Source organism: Bos taurus, chromosome 6, assembly GCF_002263795.3.
Source record: "Bos taurus isolate L1 Dominette 01449 registration number 42190680 breed Hereford chromosome 6, ARS-UCD2.0, whole genome shotgun sequence".
Classification (NCBI taxonomy): Eukaryota; Metazoa; Chordata; class Mammalia; order Artiodactyla; family Bovidae; genus Bos; species Bos taurus.
Window position 1 is genome coordinate 110,871,040 of NC_037333.1, and position 20,521 is coordinate 110,891,560.

The 20,521-nt window shown below is 46.2% G+C and overlaps 1 protein-coding gene across 2 annotated transcripts in view; it reads left to right on the forward strand.

The window, feature by feature from the left end:
- Positions 1-1,086: 1,086 nt before the first annotated feature.
- The window catches only part of BST1 (bone marrow stromal cell antigen 1), a 44,038-nt gene continuing 24,603 nt past the window's right edge, over positions 1,087-20,521 (forward strand). Inside the window, exons 1-7 of one of the 2 annotated variants that reach the window (XM_024993651.2) lie at positions 1,087-1,575; positions 2,872-2,998; positions 6,019-6,154; positions 14,173-14,255; positions 18,358-18,434; positions 18,976-19,068; positions 19,614-19,700. In XM_024993651.2, coding sequence (XP_024849419.2) covers positions 1,223-1,575; positions 2,872-2,998; positions 6,019-6,154; positions 14,173-14,255; positions 18,358-18,434; positions 18,976-19,068; positions 19,614-19,700 — 956 coding nt within the window. In that variant the 5' untranslated portion in view covers positions 1,087-1,222. The remainder of the gene's footprint in view (positions 1,576-2,871; positions 2,999-6,018; positions 6,155-14,172; positions 14,256-18,357; positions 18,435-18,975; positions 19,069-19,613; positions 19,701-20,521) is intronic. The other variant, XM_002688466.6, reaches the window with a different exon arrangement.

Genomic DNA, 20,521 nt, shown 5'->3' on the forward strand with positions numbered 1-20,521 from the left:
CTACAAAGGAAGCCATAATAAAAATAAATAAATCTTAAAAAAAAAAAAGACTTGCTTAAAGAAAGATACAGAAGGCTGCATTTTCCCCCCAGTGTATTTGGCTGCAACGAGGTCTTTATTGCAGCATGGGAGATCTTTAGTTGCAGCGTGGGAGATCTTTAGCTGTGGCATGCAAACTTCTAGTTGCAGCTTGTGGGATCTAGTTCCCTGACCAGGGATCGAACCCAGGCTCCCTGCATTGGAAGCATGAAGTCTTAGCTGCTGAACCTCCAGGGAAGTCCTAAGGCTGCCTTTTGAGGATATGTGGAGTTAAAGTTCAAATTTCCTTTTCCACGGTGGGAAGTCAAAGATACTATCCAAGATGGAAACATCACGAAACAGCATATAGGTTTATTATTTGGAAACGTGGAAGTCAATATCAGGGGGAAAAAACCTGCTGAAAAAATATTAAATGCTTATTTCTAGAAAGTGGACTTCAGTTATGAAGGGACTGGACAGGACAATGCGGATTTTGACTAAAATTTCAAAAACAAAAAAGGAGATTAAAATAAAACTTTAATAATGTAAATACTGTCAATTATTAAATTTAATAATGTAAATTATTTATTAAAAGTTAAATTTATTAAATGTAAATTAAATCATGTAAATTCTAGAATCCTCCCACCTTACCGGTATCTCACAGACCTCCCACATTTATCACGTGTCTGCCAGGCACTCAGTTCAAAGCTATCATCACGGAGGGACTGAGGACTTGGCCCTCCACCTGGAGTTCTGATAATCTTTGCTCCCTGCACTGATATCTCAGGAATTCTGCATCTATCTGGAAAGGAATCTTAACATTCGATTTCATTTCCCTGAAGTTACTCACCTGTAAACGGGAGTGATAAGCCTAGCTCAGAGAGGAATTGTGAAAAGGCAATGAAAAATATGCATGCTTGGCACTTAGTAATAAATATGCATGCTTGTATATTTAGTAATAAAAATATGCATGTTTGGCACTAAGGCTTGGCACTTCGTAATAAATAAGAGAAAGCAAACATCATTCACTTATTATTGCGCCGTTGAGAAAGAGGGCGTCTTTGAAAGCTGTCTGTGTGAAACTTGGAAAAATCTTCCCTTGGGGGACTGAACTCGTCCTTCTCCAACCTGGCTTCTTCTTGGGAGCTCCCTCCCGGTGGACTCCGGACACGGTTAGCTGAGGGCAACAGTCCTGCCCAGAGTGATGTCCCAACTCGATCCCGGAGCTGAAGCAGAAAGTGGGGGACAGGAAGTGAGCGCGGGTGCCGATTGGGCGAAGAGCGCGGCGCGGGGGCAGCTCGGGGAGAACCCGGCTGGGAGGGGAGGGGCGGGTCCCAGAGCAGAGTCGCCCAAAGTGCCGGCGATGGCTGGTCCGGGGCGCGCGCGCGGGGGGCGCCCGCGGCCGGCGCTGCTGCTGCTGCTGCTGCATCTGCGGTGGCCCCAGGTCGCCGGCGCTGCGGGTGCGCCCTGGAGCGGGCCGGGTACCACCCCGCACCTGCAGAGCATCTTCCTGGGCCGCTGCGCCGAGCAGATCGCACTGCAGAACCCGGAGCTGCGGTGAGCGTGGCTGGGGGCTAGGGAGGCGAAGGGGGAGGGGAGTGGGGGGAAAAAGGGTGGGGTGGGACAAAGTGGGAGGGAGCGGGGCGGGGCGGGGGGATAAAGGGGAGGGGAGGGATAAAGGGAGAGGGGAGTGAGGCAAAGGCAGAGTGATGGGATAAAGGGGGAGGGGTGGGAAAAAGGGGGATGGGGGTGGGACAAATGGGGAGGGGTGTGGGATAAAGAGGGAGGGGGGTGGGGAATCTACTGGGTGCTTGAGTGCGCTGTAGGGGTCTGGAGGTGAGTCGTGTGTGTGTGTGTGTGTGTGTGTGTGTGTGTGAGTCTGTAAAGATGAAGAGAAGGGTGTATGTGGGGGCTCGTGGATGGGGATGAGGCAGCGGTGTGTTTGGATCGCAACCAGCTTAAAATATAAGCAGAATGCTCAGACCCAGGAACGTGGTCCCCAGCTGGAATTCCGGGAGCCCAGCTACTTTGAGAGTTCAAATTTCACATCTTGTCATTTAGAGGGCGTTTAAACGTCTGAGTCTCTCTTGCCAGCACTGTGGTTCTTAGTAATTTTTGTTCCTTCTTGGGACACACCTTTTCAGTTTTCACAAGGCCCCTTTTTTGTGCCATTTGTTTTTATTGAGACGCATTTTAGGCAAATAAAAAAGAACAGAGAGTAACGCAGGGAACACCCATGCTATTCACTGCCCAGCGTGAGAATAACAGGTAGGAAAGGCGTGGGAAATGTTTTTGGAAAGCCAGGCGGGACTTAGGCGTTCCTGAGGGCTCTGGAGGTCATGCTTCCTTCCTAGCGGGAGGTGGAAACCCTTTTCCACACTTGGTCCTCACTCCTGATTTTACTAACAGGAGGTCCTGCCTGTCCACCTGATCTCACCTGGCCTCCAAGCCCAAGATGCACCTGTGTCTAAGTGAAGGGGCACCTGAAGCCAGGAGCCCATGTGATTTATCGGGATCTTCTCCTTCTAGCTCCCTGCATTCTCTGCCACCTCTGTGAGCCTGTTCTAAGTTGCACAAGATGTATGTGGCGCCTCTGAAAGACAATTCTACTGTCAGCTTTCTAAATCCATTACCAAAGTTATTTTCCTTCCTCTAGTGAACTGGGGTTAATGCATGAGTCATGGCAATTTTCTGTCTTTTTTGTATGCCCACTTCTGCAGTGCTGATATTTGACAAAATTGCTCATAAAAACACTTGGAGAGAGAAGAGGAAATGTATCACACTGGAATGTAGTCTTAAAAAACGAACAAACAAACAAACAAAAAACCCAAACAAACATGTGCTTTTCTGCAGGGACAAGAACTGCACAGCCATCTGGGAAGCCTTTAAAGTGGTGCTGGATAAGGATCCCTGTTCTGTGCTCCCCTCGGATTATGACCTTTTTATTAACCTCTCCAGACACTCCATTCCCAGAGACAAGGTAACCCTACCTTTGGACACTGTTCTGCTTCATCAAGCAGCCAACTCACAAGGAGTGCCAGTTGGCTGGTGGGAAGGTGGTTCTGTTTTCACTTGTGCCCCTGGGTCTCCTGCCTGTCGTGGGCAGAAGGTGCTTTCTTAAGTCAAGAACTCAGTGTGCAGGAACCACTAGAACATCAGGGTGTCACCACACGTTTCCCACGGGACCACTGCACCTGGCCAGTTCTGAACAATCTCCATCCTAACCTACCCCAGAGGCTTGAACATTGAGGACTTCAGAAAACCCCGTCCCAATATCCTTCCAGGAGGCCAGTCCCTCCTCTCATCAGGCCTTAAGATGATGTCCATTCAGGCCCAGTTTCTTTAAGAAACTGGTTAACATGTACACAAGTGGCTTACGTGTGTGTATCCTGTCTGCACTCTAATCCCTAATACAGTGAAAGTAAATGAAAACATCCTTGTAAACTGCTTGTTTAGAACAACACCTTGAGTTTAGAGAAAGCTAGATACCATTTTTATTTCTCTGACATAAATTCTTTTTTTCTTAATGAAGGACATATTTATTTTTGACATAAAATCTTTAAATTGTAAAGTCATGTAGCACTGATGTTTACAAATGAAAACATCTGACTGGTTTTGTTTGTTTGGTTTTTTTTTAGGTAAAGGCAGGTGAATGGAACTGGGAGGTTCAAACGTATAATAGGCTAAAAATGTGCTTTTTGAATATATGTTGCCATTTGAATCTTGCAGTTGCTCTGTCAGTGAGAACAGGAGCTGTTACTGTGTTTTCTTTTCTTTTGGCTGTGCTGTGCAGCACGAAGGATCTCAGTTCCCTGACTAGGAATCAAACCCTCAACCCCTGCAGTGGAAGTGCAGAGTCGTAGCCATTGGCCTGCCAGAAAAGTGCCTGCATGCATGCGTGCTAAGTTGCTTCGGTCATGGCTCACTCTTTGTGACCCCATGGACTGTAGCCCACCAGCTTCCTCTGTCCATGGGATTCTCCAGGCAAGAATATTGGAGTGGGTTGTCATCCCCTTCTCTGGGGATCTTCCTGACCAAGGGATGGAACCTGCATCTCTTAGGTGCATTGGCAGCTGGGTTCTTTCCCACTAGCGCCACCTGGGAACGCTCAGGGAAGTGCCTGGGAGCTGCTGTGTTTGTTCTCCTTTCTCATAGACTTTGACTGATAGACTCATAAACAGCGAGCCTTTCTTATGTACCAGGCATTGTTCTCAGGGTTTCAGTTACAATGGGGAACACAGTCTGCCCTTGGGTAGCATCCAGTCTAGACCGAGCCCCTGGTTGGGATACTGAGGATATGATGGTGTGATGAGGGGAATATTGTTATTTGTGTTATTAGTGTCTGGAAACACTGGAACTTTATAGGAGAAAACTATAAAGTCTAATCTAAAAGCAATGTGTTTTTGACGCATCTTACCCTTTAGGAATCCATCTGTGATTGTACGTCATCTTAGGCACAGCTGTGAGAGAAGAGAAAGGGTTCATACTCACTATTTTCTACGTGTGGAAACTGAGGCAAAGGGAAATGACTTGCTGTGTTCATGATCACACATTTAGGGTGTGACAGACCCAAGATTCGAACCCAGGTCCCTTGATTTAAAAAAAAAAAAAATTCAATCATTTTTTAAGTACTAGAAAATGTAAGTATATGTGTGTGTGTGTGTGTGTGTGTGTGTGTGCTTAGTCACTAAGTCATGTCCAAATCTTTGTGACCCCATGGACTGTAGGCCACCAGGCTCCTCTGTCCATGGGATTTCCCAGGCAAGAATATTGGAGTGGGTTACCATTTCTTCCTCTAGGGGAATCTTCCCGACCCAGGGATTGAACTGTGTCTTTTGCATCAGCAGGCGGATTCTTTACCACTGGCCCACCAGGGAAGCCTCTATATATGTATCTACCTACCTACTTTGTTTTTACTGCTGGGAAAATATTTTGTTAACATTTACATGTTACCCTTGCAATAAAGGGAAGAGAGCTGGTGTGTGTTAATCACTCAGCCACGTCCAACTCTTTGCAACCCAATGGACTATAGCCCACCAGGCTCCTCTATCCATGGGTTCTCCAGGCAAGAATACTAGAGTAGGTAGCCAATCCCTTCTCCAGGGAATCTTCCCGACCCAGGGATTGAACCCAGATCTCCTGTGTTGCCACTGTCTGAGCCATCATCTAAGCCATCAGGGAATACCTATCTACTTTTTTTCACTGCTGGGAAAATATTTCATTAGCATTTGTATGCTGCTGCTGCTAAGTCGCTTCAGTCGTGTCTGACTCTGTGTGACCCCATAGACGGCAGTCCACCAGGCTTCCCTGTCCCTGGGATTCTCCAGGCAAGAACACTGGAGTGGGTTGCCATTTCCTTCTCCAATGCATGAAAGTGAAAAGTAAAAGTGAAGTCGCTCAGTCGTGTCCGACTCTATGCGACCCCATGGACTGCAGCCCACCAGGCTCCTCAGTCCATGGGATTTTCCAGGCAGGAGTACTGGAGTGGGGTGCCATCGCCTTCTCTGATTTGTATGCTACCCTTGTAATAAAAAGGTTTGCTGGTGGCTCAGATGGTAAAGAATCTACCTGCAATCTGGAAGACCCAGATTTGATCCCTGGGTTGGGCTTCCCATGTAGCTCAGTTGGTAAACTATTTGCCTGCAATGCGGGAGACCTGGGTTCAATTCCTGGGTCGGGAAGTTCCCCTGGAGAAGGAAATGGCAACCCACTCCAGTATTCTTGCCTGGAGAATCCCATGGACAGAGGAACCCAGCAGGCTACAGCCCATGGGGTGGCAAAGAGTCAGACACTACTGAGCAACTAACACACATCTGCAATAAAGAGAAGAGAGTTGGTAGCCTTCTCCAAGGGGTCAATAAAGACAAAGATAATGTTTGCCTGTCATAAGGCAAGTCTCAGTTGAATGAAAAATGGTTGTCTTGACTTGTCTTGATGATGCTGTGCCTGAAGGAATCTGTTGTGGTTTTATGTTTTCATTTTGTGCTGATTTTTCCTCAGTCCCTGTTCTGGGAAAACAACCACCTCCTTGTCACCAGCTTTGGAGAGAATGGCCGCCGCTTTGTACCGCTCTGCAACATTCTGTATGGCAGGGTTGGAGATTTCTTGAACTGGTGTCGACAGACAAATGCCTCAGGTAAGACTTCTGCATGTATCACAAGAAAAGTCAGTGTTCCTATCTACTATGGGACTTCCCTGGTAGCTCAGCTGGTAAAGAAACTGCCTGTAATGCAGGAGACCCCGGTTCTATTCCTGGGTTGGGAAGATCTGCTGGAGAAGGGACAGGCTACCCACTCCAGTATTCTTGGGCTTCCTTGGTGGCTCAGCTTAAAGAATGCTCTTGCTGTGCAGGAGACTTGGGTTCGATCTCTGGGTTGGGCAAATCCCCTGGAGAAGGGAAAAGCTACCCACTTTAGTATTCTGGCCTGGAGAATTCCATGGACTGTATAATCCATGGGATTGCAAAGAGTCGGACACGACTGAGTGACTTTCAATGCATTTGCCATTTTTGTTAAATGCTTTCATATGCATTTATCTCATCTGATTGCCCTCAAACCCTCCCAGGTAAAGTGGTCATAATAATAATAATTAATAACAGTAATAGGGAGCATCCATCTTTGCTAGGTGCTGTTCTAAGCACTTTACATATGCAGTATGTTCCCTACATATGAACGAGTTACATTTCAAGAGTGTGTTCGTTAAGTCCAATAAGGTAAGCTAGGTACATGACTAACACAGCTATATACTACTGCATTGTGATAGGTTCATAATACTTTTCACACAAACAATACATAAAAAACAAACACAAGAATAAAGAACACAGTTTTAACCTTATAGTACAGTATCTTGAAAAGTAGAGGACGACAGCTGGCATACCCGGGCTGGCATCCAGTGAACAGGCAAGAAGAGTTGCTGACCGGAAGAGAGAGAGGAAGTGAGAGATGGTAGAGCCGAAAGATCATCAGCAATAGGAGACGGAGGGCAAGCTGTGATTTCACTCACGCCCGTTGAAGATGGTACAGGTTAGGGTTCCTTGCTGGAACCAGACGCACACTCACATCTTTGAAAGTTCTCAACTTGAAGCTTTGTAGTAGGGGAGTTACTGTATTAACTCATTGAATCCCTGCAACGGCCCCATGGGACAGTCCTCTCCTGATTCCTATTCTGACAAACGAGGAAACTGAGGCACAGCCAAGGCTGACACATTAGCTCAGGAGTGCGCAGCATGTTAGCAGCACAGTTACACCATCTGACTTCAGTCCTGCATGACTCTGTCTCACTATCCTTAGAGGGGTAAACTGAGGCTGAAGGCAGTTAAATGACTTGAGGAACTGGGACCAAGATTCACCCCTCTTCCCACTGGTTCTGAAACCACACCAGACCACTAGCCAATATTTTGAAATTCAGATTGTTAACTGAAAAAGAAAATGCACAGTGTTAGAGCTGTGAGTCAGTTTTATTTAGGGCAACATGAAAACTATAATCTGGGAGACAGCATTTCAGATAGCTCTGAGAAACTGCTCTAAAGAGGCCATGGGGAAGGTCAGTGTTATGTATGATTTCAGTGCAGGGGGTGCATACAGTCAGGCACTCACTTTGGCAAAGACTGGCTGCCAGTCACGAGGAGCAGACATCACCACGAAGGATTTTAGTGCTTTTCTAGGTACGAGGAGATGCAAGAATTGGGTTCGTTAAAATCTCTTGAAAATATCTGACTATCCGAAGACCTGTTCTGCCAGTTTTTCCCGGAGCACAGAGCGTCTCATTCTTGATCTCCACCCTAAACTCTTTTCAAGGGGTGTTGAAGGGCAGCAACTGCAGCGGCTCATGATTTAATCCTTGTAGAGGTGGATGGAAAGTGCCAACTTGTAGTTGGCGAAATCACAATGAAAGTTAAAGTCACAGAAGCTGACCTGATGGTAATGCAGACACGTCTCATTCAACGACTCCCGCTGGCGATACAGCGGTCTCTGCCCTCAGGGAGCTTGTAGCCTTCGTGGTAGGTGGGGGCGGGCCATTTAGTCCAGAGATGTGTACTCTGAGGCAGGAAGAACTGGGCAGTCAGGAGTAAGCAGAGAGAGACACCAGCCTGGATCCGAGACTCCAGAAGCTTCCCGAGGCTCTTAGTTCTCGGTGAGTCTTACACACTGAGCAGGAGCAAGGCCAGCAAAGAAGTGGGTGCAGGGAGGTGGCCCTTTCATGAAGACTGGAGAGTCTTCCTCCCTGGGTATTGGAGTCACTTTAAATGTTAACTTCAGTTCAGTCACTCAGTCATGTCTAACTCTTTGCAATTCCATGGACTGCAGCACCCCAGTCCTCCCTGTCCATCACCAACTCCCAGAGCTTATTCAAACTCATGTCCATCGAGTCGGTGATGCCATCCAACCATCTCATCTTCTGTCATCCCCTTTTCCTCTTACCTCCAATCTTTCCCAGCATCAGGGTTTTTTCCAAGGAGTCAGTTCTTCACATCAGGTGGCCAAAATATTGGAGTTTCAGCTTCAGCATCAGTCCTTACTGATGGATTAACTTACCGTGTATAACTTATAGGTTAACTTACTATACATAAAAGTTAGCTTACTGTGTATAAAATAGACAACTAATGAGAACCTACTGTGGAGCACAGGGACCTCTACTCAGTGCTCTGTGGTGACCTAAATGGTAAGGAAATCCAAGAGAGTAGATATATGTATATGTATAGCTGACTCAGTAAAGAATTGACCTGCAATGTAGGAGGCCCAGGTTCAATTCCTAGGTTGGGAAGAGCCCCTGGAGAAGGAAATGGCAACCCACTCCAGTACTCTTGCCTGGGAAATCCCATGGACAGAGGAGCCTGACTGGCTACAGTCCCTGGTGTTGCAAAAAGTCAGACACAACTGAGCCACTCACACACACATAGCTGATTCACTTTGCTGCACAGCAGAAACTAACACAACATGATTAAGGAAACTATACACCAATAAAAATTTTTAAGAAAGTTAAAAAAAAAAAACGTTAACCTAAGCTCAGTTCTGTTTCTCCTCCATTCATTCATCCATCTTAAAGTTCGTAGAGTACTTGCTCCACGCCAGTGTTTGCTCTTCTAGGCACTAGGAGCACAAGAGAGAACAAACCATCAAATCAACACCTGATCCTTACGGGGGTGAAGATAAGACCATAAATAGGCAAGTGATAATTTATAGTCTGCCATACTATGAAGTATGCTATAGTCTGCCATACTACAGAAGGCTATGGAGAAAAACCAAATAGGGAATAGAGGGTAGGGAGTGCTGGCTGATGGGGAAGGGAGAGGAAAGCCTTGCAGTTTTACATGGGTCCAGAAAAGGCCTCACTGAGAGGCTGGTATTTGAGTAGAGGGCTGAAGGAGATGAGGAAGTGCCGAGGTCCAGCCCCGGCTGATCCAGGGTATTCGAAGCGGGGACGGCGTCGGCGACTTATTTAAATATTAATTAGAGATATAAAGAGTAATAGAATGAGGATAGCTCAGCAGGAAAATTCAGTGGAGAAAAGAGGCTGAGTAGCTTGGTTTACGCGGGAAACCAATAAAACTTCAAGACAAGAAGCTTGCACCACTTACGTAGGCCGCAGGCGTCTTTCCGTTCTCCTGAAGGAGAGGAGACACTGAGGCCTCCCTGGTCGGATCTTAGAAGCCCAGGCATACTTAGTAAGCATGGCGGGCTCCGCACTCCAGATGGAGACTCAGTCAGAGTTTGAAAGAGAGAGCGACACGGGGAGACCAGTATTTCGAGAAACTGATCCCAATTCTTTATTTTCCATGGTCTACTTTTATACACTGAGATGTTATGCAAAAGTCACGCGGGGTCAGCAGTCCTGACTTTTATCAAAGTCAGGTGCTTCATACAAATGTATACAGAGGTCTTAGGGGTGTTACATCATCTTCTGGCCAGGGGGCCTGCTGACAATATACGACCCTCTCCTTGTGACAGCGGTCAGTCAACCAGGACACTTATTTCTCCAGGGGTGATTATTCTTAAAACAGACGCCACCCAAATAAAGTTACATTCCTATAGGGTGAGGGTGTAGTGGGTTTTAATTAAGGAAAGAATTTACTTAGCCTAAGGTCTAATGTGATTAATATCAAAAGTTAATACTTATTTCTTCTATATATTCATTAATGTGTGTAAGGGCAGGGGATGTGGAGACTTAGCAACAAACATTGGCTCAACAAATGAAAAACCCTTCACCAATACAATTTCTAATCAGCCCATTATACTTATACTAATAGCTTTCTAACTTCTCTAAAGAACCTGTTTTTAGGTTTAAAGCATCTCATGCCTCTCACGGTTGGGAGGCTGTGAGCAATCACATGTGGCCGGACAAGCCTGTCAGGCAGGCTACAGAACCTTCAGAGGAGTTTGTAGGTTGAAACACTCCTATCACACCCAGGAATTATTATTAACTGGAGCTCTAAGTTAACTCCTTCTCTGAAAGAGGTGGTGGGGGACAGCCCCCCGCAAAGTCAGAGGTGTAGGTGAGAGCACAAAGTAGTAAAGTAGGCAGGCTCTGGTTATGGGGGTAGATGCTCGAGGATTTCCAGGGGGAGTCCTGAGGCTCGATCCCGCCTTTGCATATGTCGAGCCTCCTTCCTCATGACCTTTGCCACGGGCGGAGTGCCTCACGCCAGCTCCTTGCAAGGAAGAACACTTCCTGCAAGTGTAAAGGCCCTGAGGTGGGAGGGTGTCTGGCAGATTCAAGGAACAGAAAGGCAGGCAGTAAGTGAAGAGGCAAGTCGTTGGCTATGAGGCTAGGGAAATAAAGGGCCAGATGGCACAGGACACTGAGGATGCTTGCTTTCACTTTGAGTGAGATGGGAAGCATGGCAGGGTACAGATCAAACGGCCATGGACATTCTTCCAGTGGACTGTGATCAGGAGACCACAGTTTGATTATTCTGCAGAAGGTGGGGAGGCTGAAGGGGGAACGTGATGGAAAGACTGCAAAGAGAGGGAGTTGTTACTGGGTCACTCAGTCATGTCCTATTCTTTTTGACCCCATGGACTGCAGCATGTCAGGCTTCCTTGTCCTTTACTATCTCCCAGAGTTTGCTCAAATTCATGTCCATTGAGTCAGTGATACTATCTAACCATCTTATCCTCTGCTGCCCTCTTCTCCTTTTGCCTTCAATCTTTCCCAGCATCAAGTTCTTTTCTAATGAGTTGACTCTTTGCATCAGGTAGCTAAGGTATTGGAGCTTCAGCTTCAGCTTCAGCATCAGTCCTTCCAATGAATCAGATCAGATCAGATCAGATCAGTCTCTCAGTTGTGTCCTACTCTTTGCGACCCCATGAATCACAGCACGCCAGGCCTCCATGTCCATCACCAACTCCCAGAGTTCACTCAGACTCACGTCCATCGAGTCAGTGATGCCATCCAGCCATCTCATCCTCTGTCGTCCCCTTCTCCTCCTGCCCCCAATCCCTCCCAGCATCAGAGTCTTTTCCAATGAGTCAACTCTTCGCCTGAGGTGGCCAAAGTACTGGAGTTTCAGCTTCAGCATCATTCCTTCCAAAGAAATCCCAGGGCTGATCTCCTTTAGAATGGACTGGTTGGATCTCCTTGCAGTCCATGGGACTCTCAAGAGTCTTCTCCAACACCACAGTTCAAAAGCATCAATTCTTCATCGCTCAGCCTTCTTCACAGTACAACTCTCACATCCATATATGACCACTGGAAAAACCGTAGCCTTGACTAGATGAACCTTTGCTGGCAAAGTAATGTCTCTGCTTTTGAATATGCTATCTAGGTTGGTCATAACTTTGCTTCCAAGGAGTAAGCGTCTTTTAATTTCATGGCTGCAGTCACCATCTGCTGTGATTTTGGAGCCCCCAAAAATAAAGTCTGACACTGTTTCCACTGTTTCCCCATCTATTTCCCATGAAGTGATGGGACCGGATGCCATGATCTTAGTTTTCTGAATGTTGAGCTTTAAGCCAACTTTTTCACTCTCCACTTTCACTTTCATCAAGAGGCTTTTGAGTTCCTCTTCACTTTCTGCCATAAGGGTGGTGTCATCTGCATATCTGAGGTTATTGATATTTCTCCCGGCAATCTTGATTCCAGCTTGTGTTTCTTCTAGTCCAGCATTTCTCATGATGTACTCTGCATATAAGTTAAATAAACAGGGTGACAATATACAGCCTTGACGAATATTCAGGGTTAATTTCCTTTAGGATTGACTGGTGTGACCTCCTTGCAGTCTAAGGGACTCTCAAGAGTCTTCTCCAACACCACAGTTTGAAAGCATCAGTTCTTCGGCACTCTGCCTTCTTTGTGGTCTCTCTCATCCTTACATGACTACTGGAAAAACTATAGCTTTGACTAGACGGAAGAGAGGGAGACTGTGGTATAATGGAAATGAAGGTCTTGGTCCCCTGGTTTCTGGTAAGGCTCTTGAAAACCTTGGCATCGAGGAGGGATAAGAGCGCCTTTTGTATAGAAACGCGATGACTGGTGGTTGGGAGCCCCCTAGGTGACTTTTGATGGGGGCTGCTTGCCAAAAACACAGAGGCATCATTAGAAAGCTGGAACTTTCAACCCCGTCCTCTGTCCTCTGGGAAGGGGAGTGGGACTGGAGATTGAGTCAATCACCAACAACTGACTCAGTGACACCTACATCATGAAATCTCCATAAAAACCCTTCTCTGATGGGGTTCAGGAAACCTCCAAATTGGTGATGCTGGTACACCCAGAGGGGCCAACGAATCATCATGCATTTCCCTTCAAGCAGTTCTCATGGTGCTCTGCTTGGTCCTCCCTGGAATGAATTGTCAATGAGCACTTTCTCCTTCTTTTTTTTTTTTAAATAGTGTAAATGGGGGACAAATCCCATTATATAGCTGCTGAATTTTGCCCTTAAAATTTTTAAACGTCATTTCCTTCTCCAATGCATGAAAGTGAAAAGTCAAAGGGATAGGAGAAAATATGGAAAATTGGGGAAGAGGATGAAGACTCTGCAGGATTGAAGAGGGTTGTGAAAAAGCTCGTGTGCTGGGATGGCCAAAGGATTTGATGAATAAAGACTAAAAAATACGACATAATAATTTACTATTTTTCAATTTATTTTAATTTATTTAATGATCACTCTTTAGCAGTTAGCCAAGCATTATTCTAAGTGCTGTTCAAAATATTTTTGGAGATATAATTCATATGCCATAAAATTTAGTCCTTTAAAGTATATAATTCATTGGTTTTCATCTGTGTAGAAAGTTGTACAGTCATTACCATGATCTGATTTCAGAATATTTTCTCGTACATTTTAACTTTTTGTATATTTTAAATGTTATAAAATTTCTGTTTTCTGGCTAAGGACTGTTATTGTCTGGGTCTGTTTTTCTTGTATTTACTTCCAACACTTGTGCTAATTACAGAAACATTTCTCCCAATAAAGCAAATATATATATATATATATATATATATATAAATACATATACATTTAAAATATTTATAATTTTTAATATGTGTATAATTTATGATATTATATATAATTTTTGGATATATATATATGAATATATGTTGGAGTAGGAAATGGTAATTCATTCTAGTATTCTTGCCTGGAAAATTTCATGGACAAAGGAGCCTGGCAGGCTACGGTCCATGGGGTTGCAAAGAGTCAGACAGGACTGAGTGAGCACACACACACACATCAATATATGTATCACTGGCTAGAACTCCAGCAGAGAAATAATCCATCTGTTCAATTCTCCACCTTCTTCACATTTGTGTGGAGCAGAATGACGAATGTCTTCTTATCAGGGGTTGGATGCTCCTCACCAGGCTTCTTGTGGCCTAGGTAGACAGAGCTATGAATTTTAAGCCCATACATGTTCTGTAGAATGCGGCTCAATGTATTTTGTTGGAGGGACTTCCCTGGTAGTCCAGTGGTTAAGATTTTACCTTCCAATGCAGGGGATGTGGGCTTGAGCCCTGGTTGGAGAGCGCTCAAGATCCTACGTGCCTCTTGGCCATAAAGCCAAAACATAAATCAGGAGCAATATTGTAACAAATTCAATAAAGATTTTTTTTTAAATCCACTAAAAATTCTTTATACCTGTAGTGGACCCAGCAAATATTTTCAATAAATCCCTTCCTGTTATAATCTTTGAAATGAAATGTGTCTGTCTGTCTGCCCTGTAGGACTCGACTACCAATCCTGTCCAACATCAGGAGACTGCGAAAACAACCCTGTGGATTCTTTCTGGAAAAGTGCATCCATCCAGGTAATCCTGGGGTGCACGGCTGGGCGGCAGAGCAGATGTGGGACCTGTGAAGAGGGCGCCGGAGGGTTCAGAGGCATCACTGGGCCATCGCGTCAGTCCTTCATTTCCCTGTGTCTCACTTTCTGCCACGTTCTGATTCAGCCTCTTTGCTCCATAAAGGCGTGAGGATTTAAGAAGCTGAAATGCTTAATGCATTGCCTGGCGCAGAGAAAATATTCTAAATAGTAGCTTCAGCTGAGGATCTTAAACAGTTGTTATTATTACAGTTGGGTCGCGGTTGTTGTTACTGTTTCAAATCAATGTGATATTGGTTGCGATGTGAAGTGGCGTAATCCCTGCTTTACGGGAGAACCTGGGCCTCCTGAGACCTATATCTGGGGGTCAGAGGCGTCCAGAAGGCTGATATTCTTGGGGCAGGAGATGATACACACCAGAGATAAACTGGAAGTGCAGAAAGTGAAAGTGAAGTCACTCAGTCGTGTCCGACTCTTTGCAACCCCGTGGACTGTAGCCTACTAGGCTCCTCTGTCCATGGGATTTTTCCAGGCAAGAGTACTGGAGTGGATTGCCATTGCCTTCTCCAGCAGATCTTCCCAACCCATGGACTGAACCCCGGTCTCCTGCATTGTAGGCAGACGCTTTACCGTCTGAGCCACCAGGGAAATCCCACAGTCCCCTAAAGGCCACGGAGAATATCATCAGCAGAATTGATAGCGATCAGTAGCTAGAAAACACCAGTGACTGCAGCTTACATTTCCTGCCACCAGCATTAGACCAAAGATTCCAAATAAGAAGGTGACATTTTTAGCTCAGTGCCTGACAAAGACCAGTTGACTGTTATCTGCACTGGCTAGGGCTCTGGCGATGTCCGGTCCTGCCACTGAGCCCCTTTCAGGGTTATCTGTGTCCCTTTCGGTCTCATTTCCTGCCCTGGATCACCAGGTGTCCACCGGAGCCACTGTTCATCAGGGCAAGAGACTCTTCGGTTATATCTTCCGCTACAGGGGCAGTTTGGAACTAAGCGGAGGGTGGCTCCCGACAAAGGTGTTCTTATTCCTCTCTCTCCTGCCAGCTCCGGGGAGCCCTCGGTCTGTGCCTGCTCCCCACAGGTTCTGCCTGGAGTACAGAACCACTCCAGGGGGTGAGCTGCCCAAGCCCCTCATTGAGGAGTGGGGGGCTGTGTGTGGCATCATCATCTGAACATGGGGTCCTAAGGACCACGCAGGAGTGACATCAGCATCGTATGCAGAGAAACCCAAATGTTACCCCGTGGACCTACCCCATTTCAAAGTGCGCTCCAAGCCACCTCCAACCCTGAAATGGGAGTTTCGTAACCATGCTCACCTTTACGACTGGAGAAGGAATTGGCAACCCACTCCAGTATACTTGCCTGGAAAATCCCATGGACAGAGGTGCCTGGAAGGCTGCAGTCCATTGGAGTTGCAAAGAGTGGGACTCGACTGAGTGACTAACACAAACACACACACATTTTATGAACCCTCAGAATATGCTGGGTAGTCTGAACGTGAAGTGAGATAATATAGTATTGATATACTGATGAGGAGAGGGTCCGAACCATGGCAGAGAAATATGCCATAAATAGTAGTATCATTTAAAATAATTTGATTATCACAGCGATCCTATAGGTAGAGACTCTTACTACCCTTGTTTTACAGATAGGCCTTGGTAACAAGGCCAAGGAACTTAATCCGTCTAATTACTGAGCTAACAAGTGCAGCAACTGGACACTGTGACTTCATACAGCCTCACTGCATCTGCATTCCTTTTTCTTTTTCTTGGCTGTGCCGTGTGGCATTCAGGACCTTAGCTCCCCGACCAGGCATTGACCCTGTGCCCCCTGCAATGGAAGAATGGCGTCCTAACCACTGGACCACCAAGAAACTCCCGACATGCTTTGTTTTAATGAAAAAAAAAAATTTTTGTATCACCAGTTTAATAGCTGCTCATGATAGAGAATGATAATTATAGAATGTATAAAGAAAAAAACTAGTTATTCACATTCCTGCTACCTAAGAGCAAATCATTTAACACAGTGGTCATCAGACTTTGGCATTTGCAGATTTAACCTCGAATGTTCGCATGTTTGGAAGCAAGCTGAGACAGGTGTGGTGGCATGGAGCGGAGTGTTGCAGCCGGTATTGGGCGGCCAGGCTCTCCTGGTGGCTCAGATGGTAAAGAATCCACCTGTGATGCAGGAGACCAGGGTTCGATCCCCGAGTCAGGAAGGTCCCCTGGAGAAGGAATTGGTAACCCACTCCAGTGTTCTTGCCTGGAGAATTCCATGGACAGAGGAGCCAGGCAGGCTACAGTCCATGGAATCACAGAGTCCATGACTGAGCAACTTACATTTAACACTGCCAGAGAACAAGCCCGGCCTTGCGAATCTCAGATCTGCGTGACAGCCCTGCCCTGCTCCACCTCAGTCCAGAAGAAGCATTTTATCAGGGAAATTATATGCTCCAGTAGTGTGCTGAGCAGGAGATTGGGGAATTTCTCTGGCCCTGTGTCTGCCTTAGGAATTTCGGGGGTTGACTGATTCCCACACTTCTGCCCATTCATTTTTGTGTTTTTCTTTATTTATTTGACTCCACCGAGTCTCAGTTGTGACAGGCAGGATATTTTCAAGTTGCAGCACACGGGAGCCAGGTCCCTGACCTGGGATCGAACCCTGGCCCCCTGCACTGAGAGCACAAGAGGCTTAGCCACTGGACCGCCAGCCAAGTCCCTGCCCATTCATTTTGAACAGAGTTGAGCGCGAGCCATCTCATCTCACACACTGCTCTGGATGTAAGCACTTCTTGGGCTACGGCCAGTCTTTCGTAGTCTTTTACCAGCAGCTGGGTTGTATTTCAGACGTGTGAGTACCACGATGGACTTACCCTTCCCTGTAGTTGACCGTTTTAGATTGGTTACAAACCGTGCTGCAGTATAACTCTGTGCACCGGGGGATCCTTTGTGATGTTTCCTGAGTATTTCTGGCTCATCGTCTGGGCGTGTGTTTCGCATTCATTCTGTCTCTTGAAGTTACTTCTGTGTGACTTGCGTTGGCTAATAGGATATGAGTAGGAGTGACTGCCTGACTTCTGGGTGTGTGCGTGCATGCACGCCAGGTCACTTTAGCCGTGTCTGACTCTTTGGGACCCCATGGACTGTAGCCCGCCAGGCTCCTCTGTCCATGGGATTCTCCAGGCAAGGATACTGGAGTGGCTTGCCATTTCCTTCTCCAGGCGATCTTCCCACCTCCAGGATCAAACATGAATTTTCTGTGGCTCCCACATTGCAGGCAGGTTCTTTACCACTGAGCCACTGGGGAAGACTTGAAGAACTGGTCTGTGGCGTGCCACTTTTCTCTCCCTTCACTGATAAACTATGACTCTGCAGATGTGGAGACTTCATCAACTTGGGTCCCAGAGCAGGAGCATATGTAGGAAAACCCAAACCCCAAATCCGAAAACCAGTGATACACATGTAGCATATGCATGAAATAAACCTTTCTTGTTTAAAGCCACTGGGATTTTTGAGACTGTTTGTAATGGCAGCAGCATAAGATAGTGTACACTGATTGATACAGGGTTGGAATCTGATAGTTTTGGATTCTTTTATTTTTTTAAAAATAGTTCTTTATTTATGTTGGCTGTGCTGGGTCTTTGTTGCTGCTTGAAGGGGCTTTTCTCCAGTGGCGGTGTCGGAGTTCTCTTTGCAGTGGCTTCTATTCCTGCAGAGCCCAGGCTCAGTAGTTGGGGCACACGGACTTAGTTGTTTGGTGGCCTGTGGGATCTTCCCAGACCAGGGATTGAACCCATGTCCCCTGTATCGGCAGGCAGATTCTTAACCACTGGACCAGCAAGGAAGTCCTGTATTGTTTTATGATGGTAGATGACAGGCATGAGGTTTGCACATTTCAAAGCAATTTGCTTTCCAAGATATGCCAATTTACATCCCTTCTAGCTCTGTGGAATACCAGATTTATCACATCCTTGTCAGTATTGAGGATTGTTAATTGAAAAAAAAAACGGTTGACTATTTCATAGGTGAAAAATGGTGTCTTGGCTAACTCAAAATGCTTGTTTCTTTTTTGCAGTATGCAAGAGATAGTTCTGGGGTGATCAATGTCATGCTGAATGGCTCAGAGCCAGCAGGAGCCTATCCTGTAAAAGGGTAAGAATGCGAGCCCTAGCATATATGACAAAGATGCCAAGATGTCTTTTTAATTGTTTTGAATGGAGGCTTAAGAGGATCGTCCGCATATCCCAATCTAGTGCTTTTGTAAGTTCAGCTGGGGCAAAACCATTGAATGACCTGGACATCAGAGCCATGTGCATGCCTTTATACCACTAACAGCTGAATGCACGAATGCAACAGTAACCTACAAGTTAAACCTAAAAGGTAATCCCCACAGGGCTTCCCTGGCGGCTCTGTGGTAAAAATCCACCTGCCAATGAAGGAGACTCGGATTTGATCCTTGAGTCAGGAAGATCCCCTGGAGAAGGAAATGGCAGTCCATTCCAGTATTCTTGCCTGGAGAATCCCATGGAGACAGGAGCCTGGTGGGCTACAGTGTGCATGAGGTTGCAAGACTTAGCAACAGAATCGCCACCAACAACCCCCAAAAGTGTTAAAAGTAACGTGTAAGTCAGCTAACAACGGTATGGGAGCAGTGTCATATTGCTCTAGGACTTAACAGAACGTGTTTTCTCAGTTTTTTTGCAGATTTTGAAATTCCCTACCTCCAGAAGGATAAAATCACACGAATTGAGATCTGGGTGATGCATGAAATCGGAGGACCCAAGGTGTAAGTTACCGTGCTACTGGTGATGGTCATGGTACAAACATGCTTTTCTTGGATGTGACATGACCCAGTCTGATTTACATGTACAGTTCTGGGGAAGCCACTGTCTTCTCTGTTCATAGTGTGGTGGGCAGAGAAAGGCAAAGGCTTGACTTTCTGAAATGCCACGAGTCAGTCCTGAGCCCAGAGAGAAAGCTTCCTTTATCCAGAGACTCCTCTCAGCCTTTCTGAGTGACCAGGGCAGCATCAGATAGGAGAGGGCCTCATGCATTCGTGTGGGGCAAAGCCAATTTTTTCTCTCTGTCATTAGAAGTCCAACAGCCTCACCAGGAGTTCTCAGAATTGACTCATGGACTATGTAATGAAGACATTCTTTTCACAGAACAACCAGTTTCATAACTGGGTCTCAGATAACTGGCTGAGAAAGCTTTTAAGATCCATACTTTTCTGGGAAACCACTAACTCAATGGTTGCATCAGCTCAGATATCAATGCAAGCTTGAAGTCCTCCGCTTCTTTGATGTGTATATGTTTGTGTTTGTGTTTCAGGGAATCCTGTGGAGAAGGCAGCGTGAAGCTCTTGGAAGACAGGCTGGACAAGATGGGTTTCCAGTACAGCTGTATCGATGACTACACGTAGGTGGCGGATTGTAATCCGTTGTTCAGTCGCTAAGTCATGTCCGGCATTTTGCAACCCTCCCTGTCCTTCACTGTCTCCTGGAGTTTGTTCAAATGCATGCTTATCGAGTCTGTGACACTGTCTAACCCTCTCATCCTCTGCCGCACCCTTCTCTTTTTGCCTTCCATCTTTCCCAGCATCAGGGTCTTTTCCAAAGAGTTGGCCCCTCGCATCAGGTAGCCAAAGTATTGGAGCTTCAGCTTCAGCAACGGTTATCAGTGCTTATATTCAAAGAAGGAGCAGGGGGCTGTTGGAAAGGTTTTTCAGAGGTCAGCCCCAGAGGCCATGGAACTGTGCCTTCCTGTTGTCACTGGATCTGGGGACCGGCAGTGCTTTCCAGCTAGAGTTCCCCCTGACCCCCATCCCCTACTGTCCTCAGCCCTTTTTAAGGATGCTTAAAGGATGGACATTTGCCATTTATCATTTGTGAGTATCTGGTGTCCTCCTCACTCGCTTACCTGCTTGGGGAGTCACCTGCACACTGCTTCTCTGGATGCCACACTACCCGTGATTTATATTAAGGGGAGTTTGAGATACTTACAGAGAGATGCTTGGTGGCTGTGGACCAACCGAAGTCATCATAGCTACCATTTATCACGGACTTTATGGGCCAGGTACTTTATATACATGTAGTCAGAGATCATTTCGGGGTGCTCCTGATTCTTGGAAATGTAAGTTTGGCTCAAATTCTGGGATGATTGAAAGCCCCCCCCTGGCCTGGGAATTACTCACCTATCGCTTCCTGCTTCTCTATGTGTCTTTATGTGTTGGCTCCTGA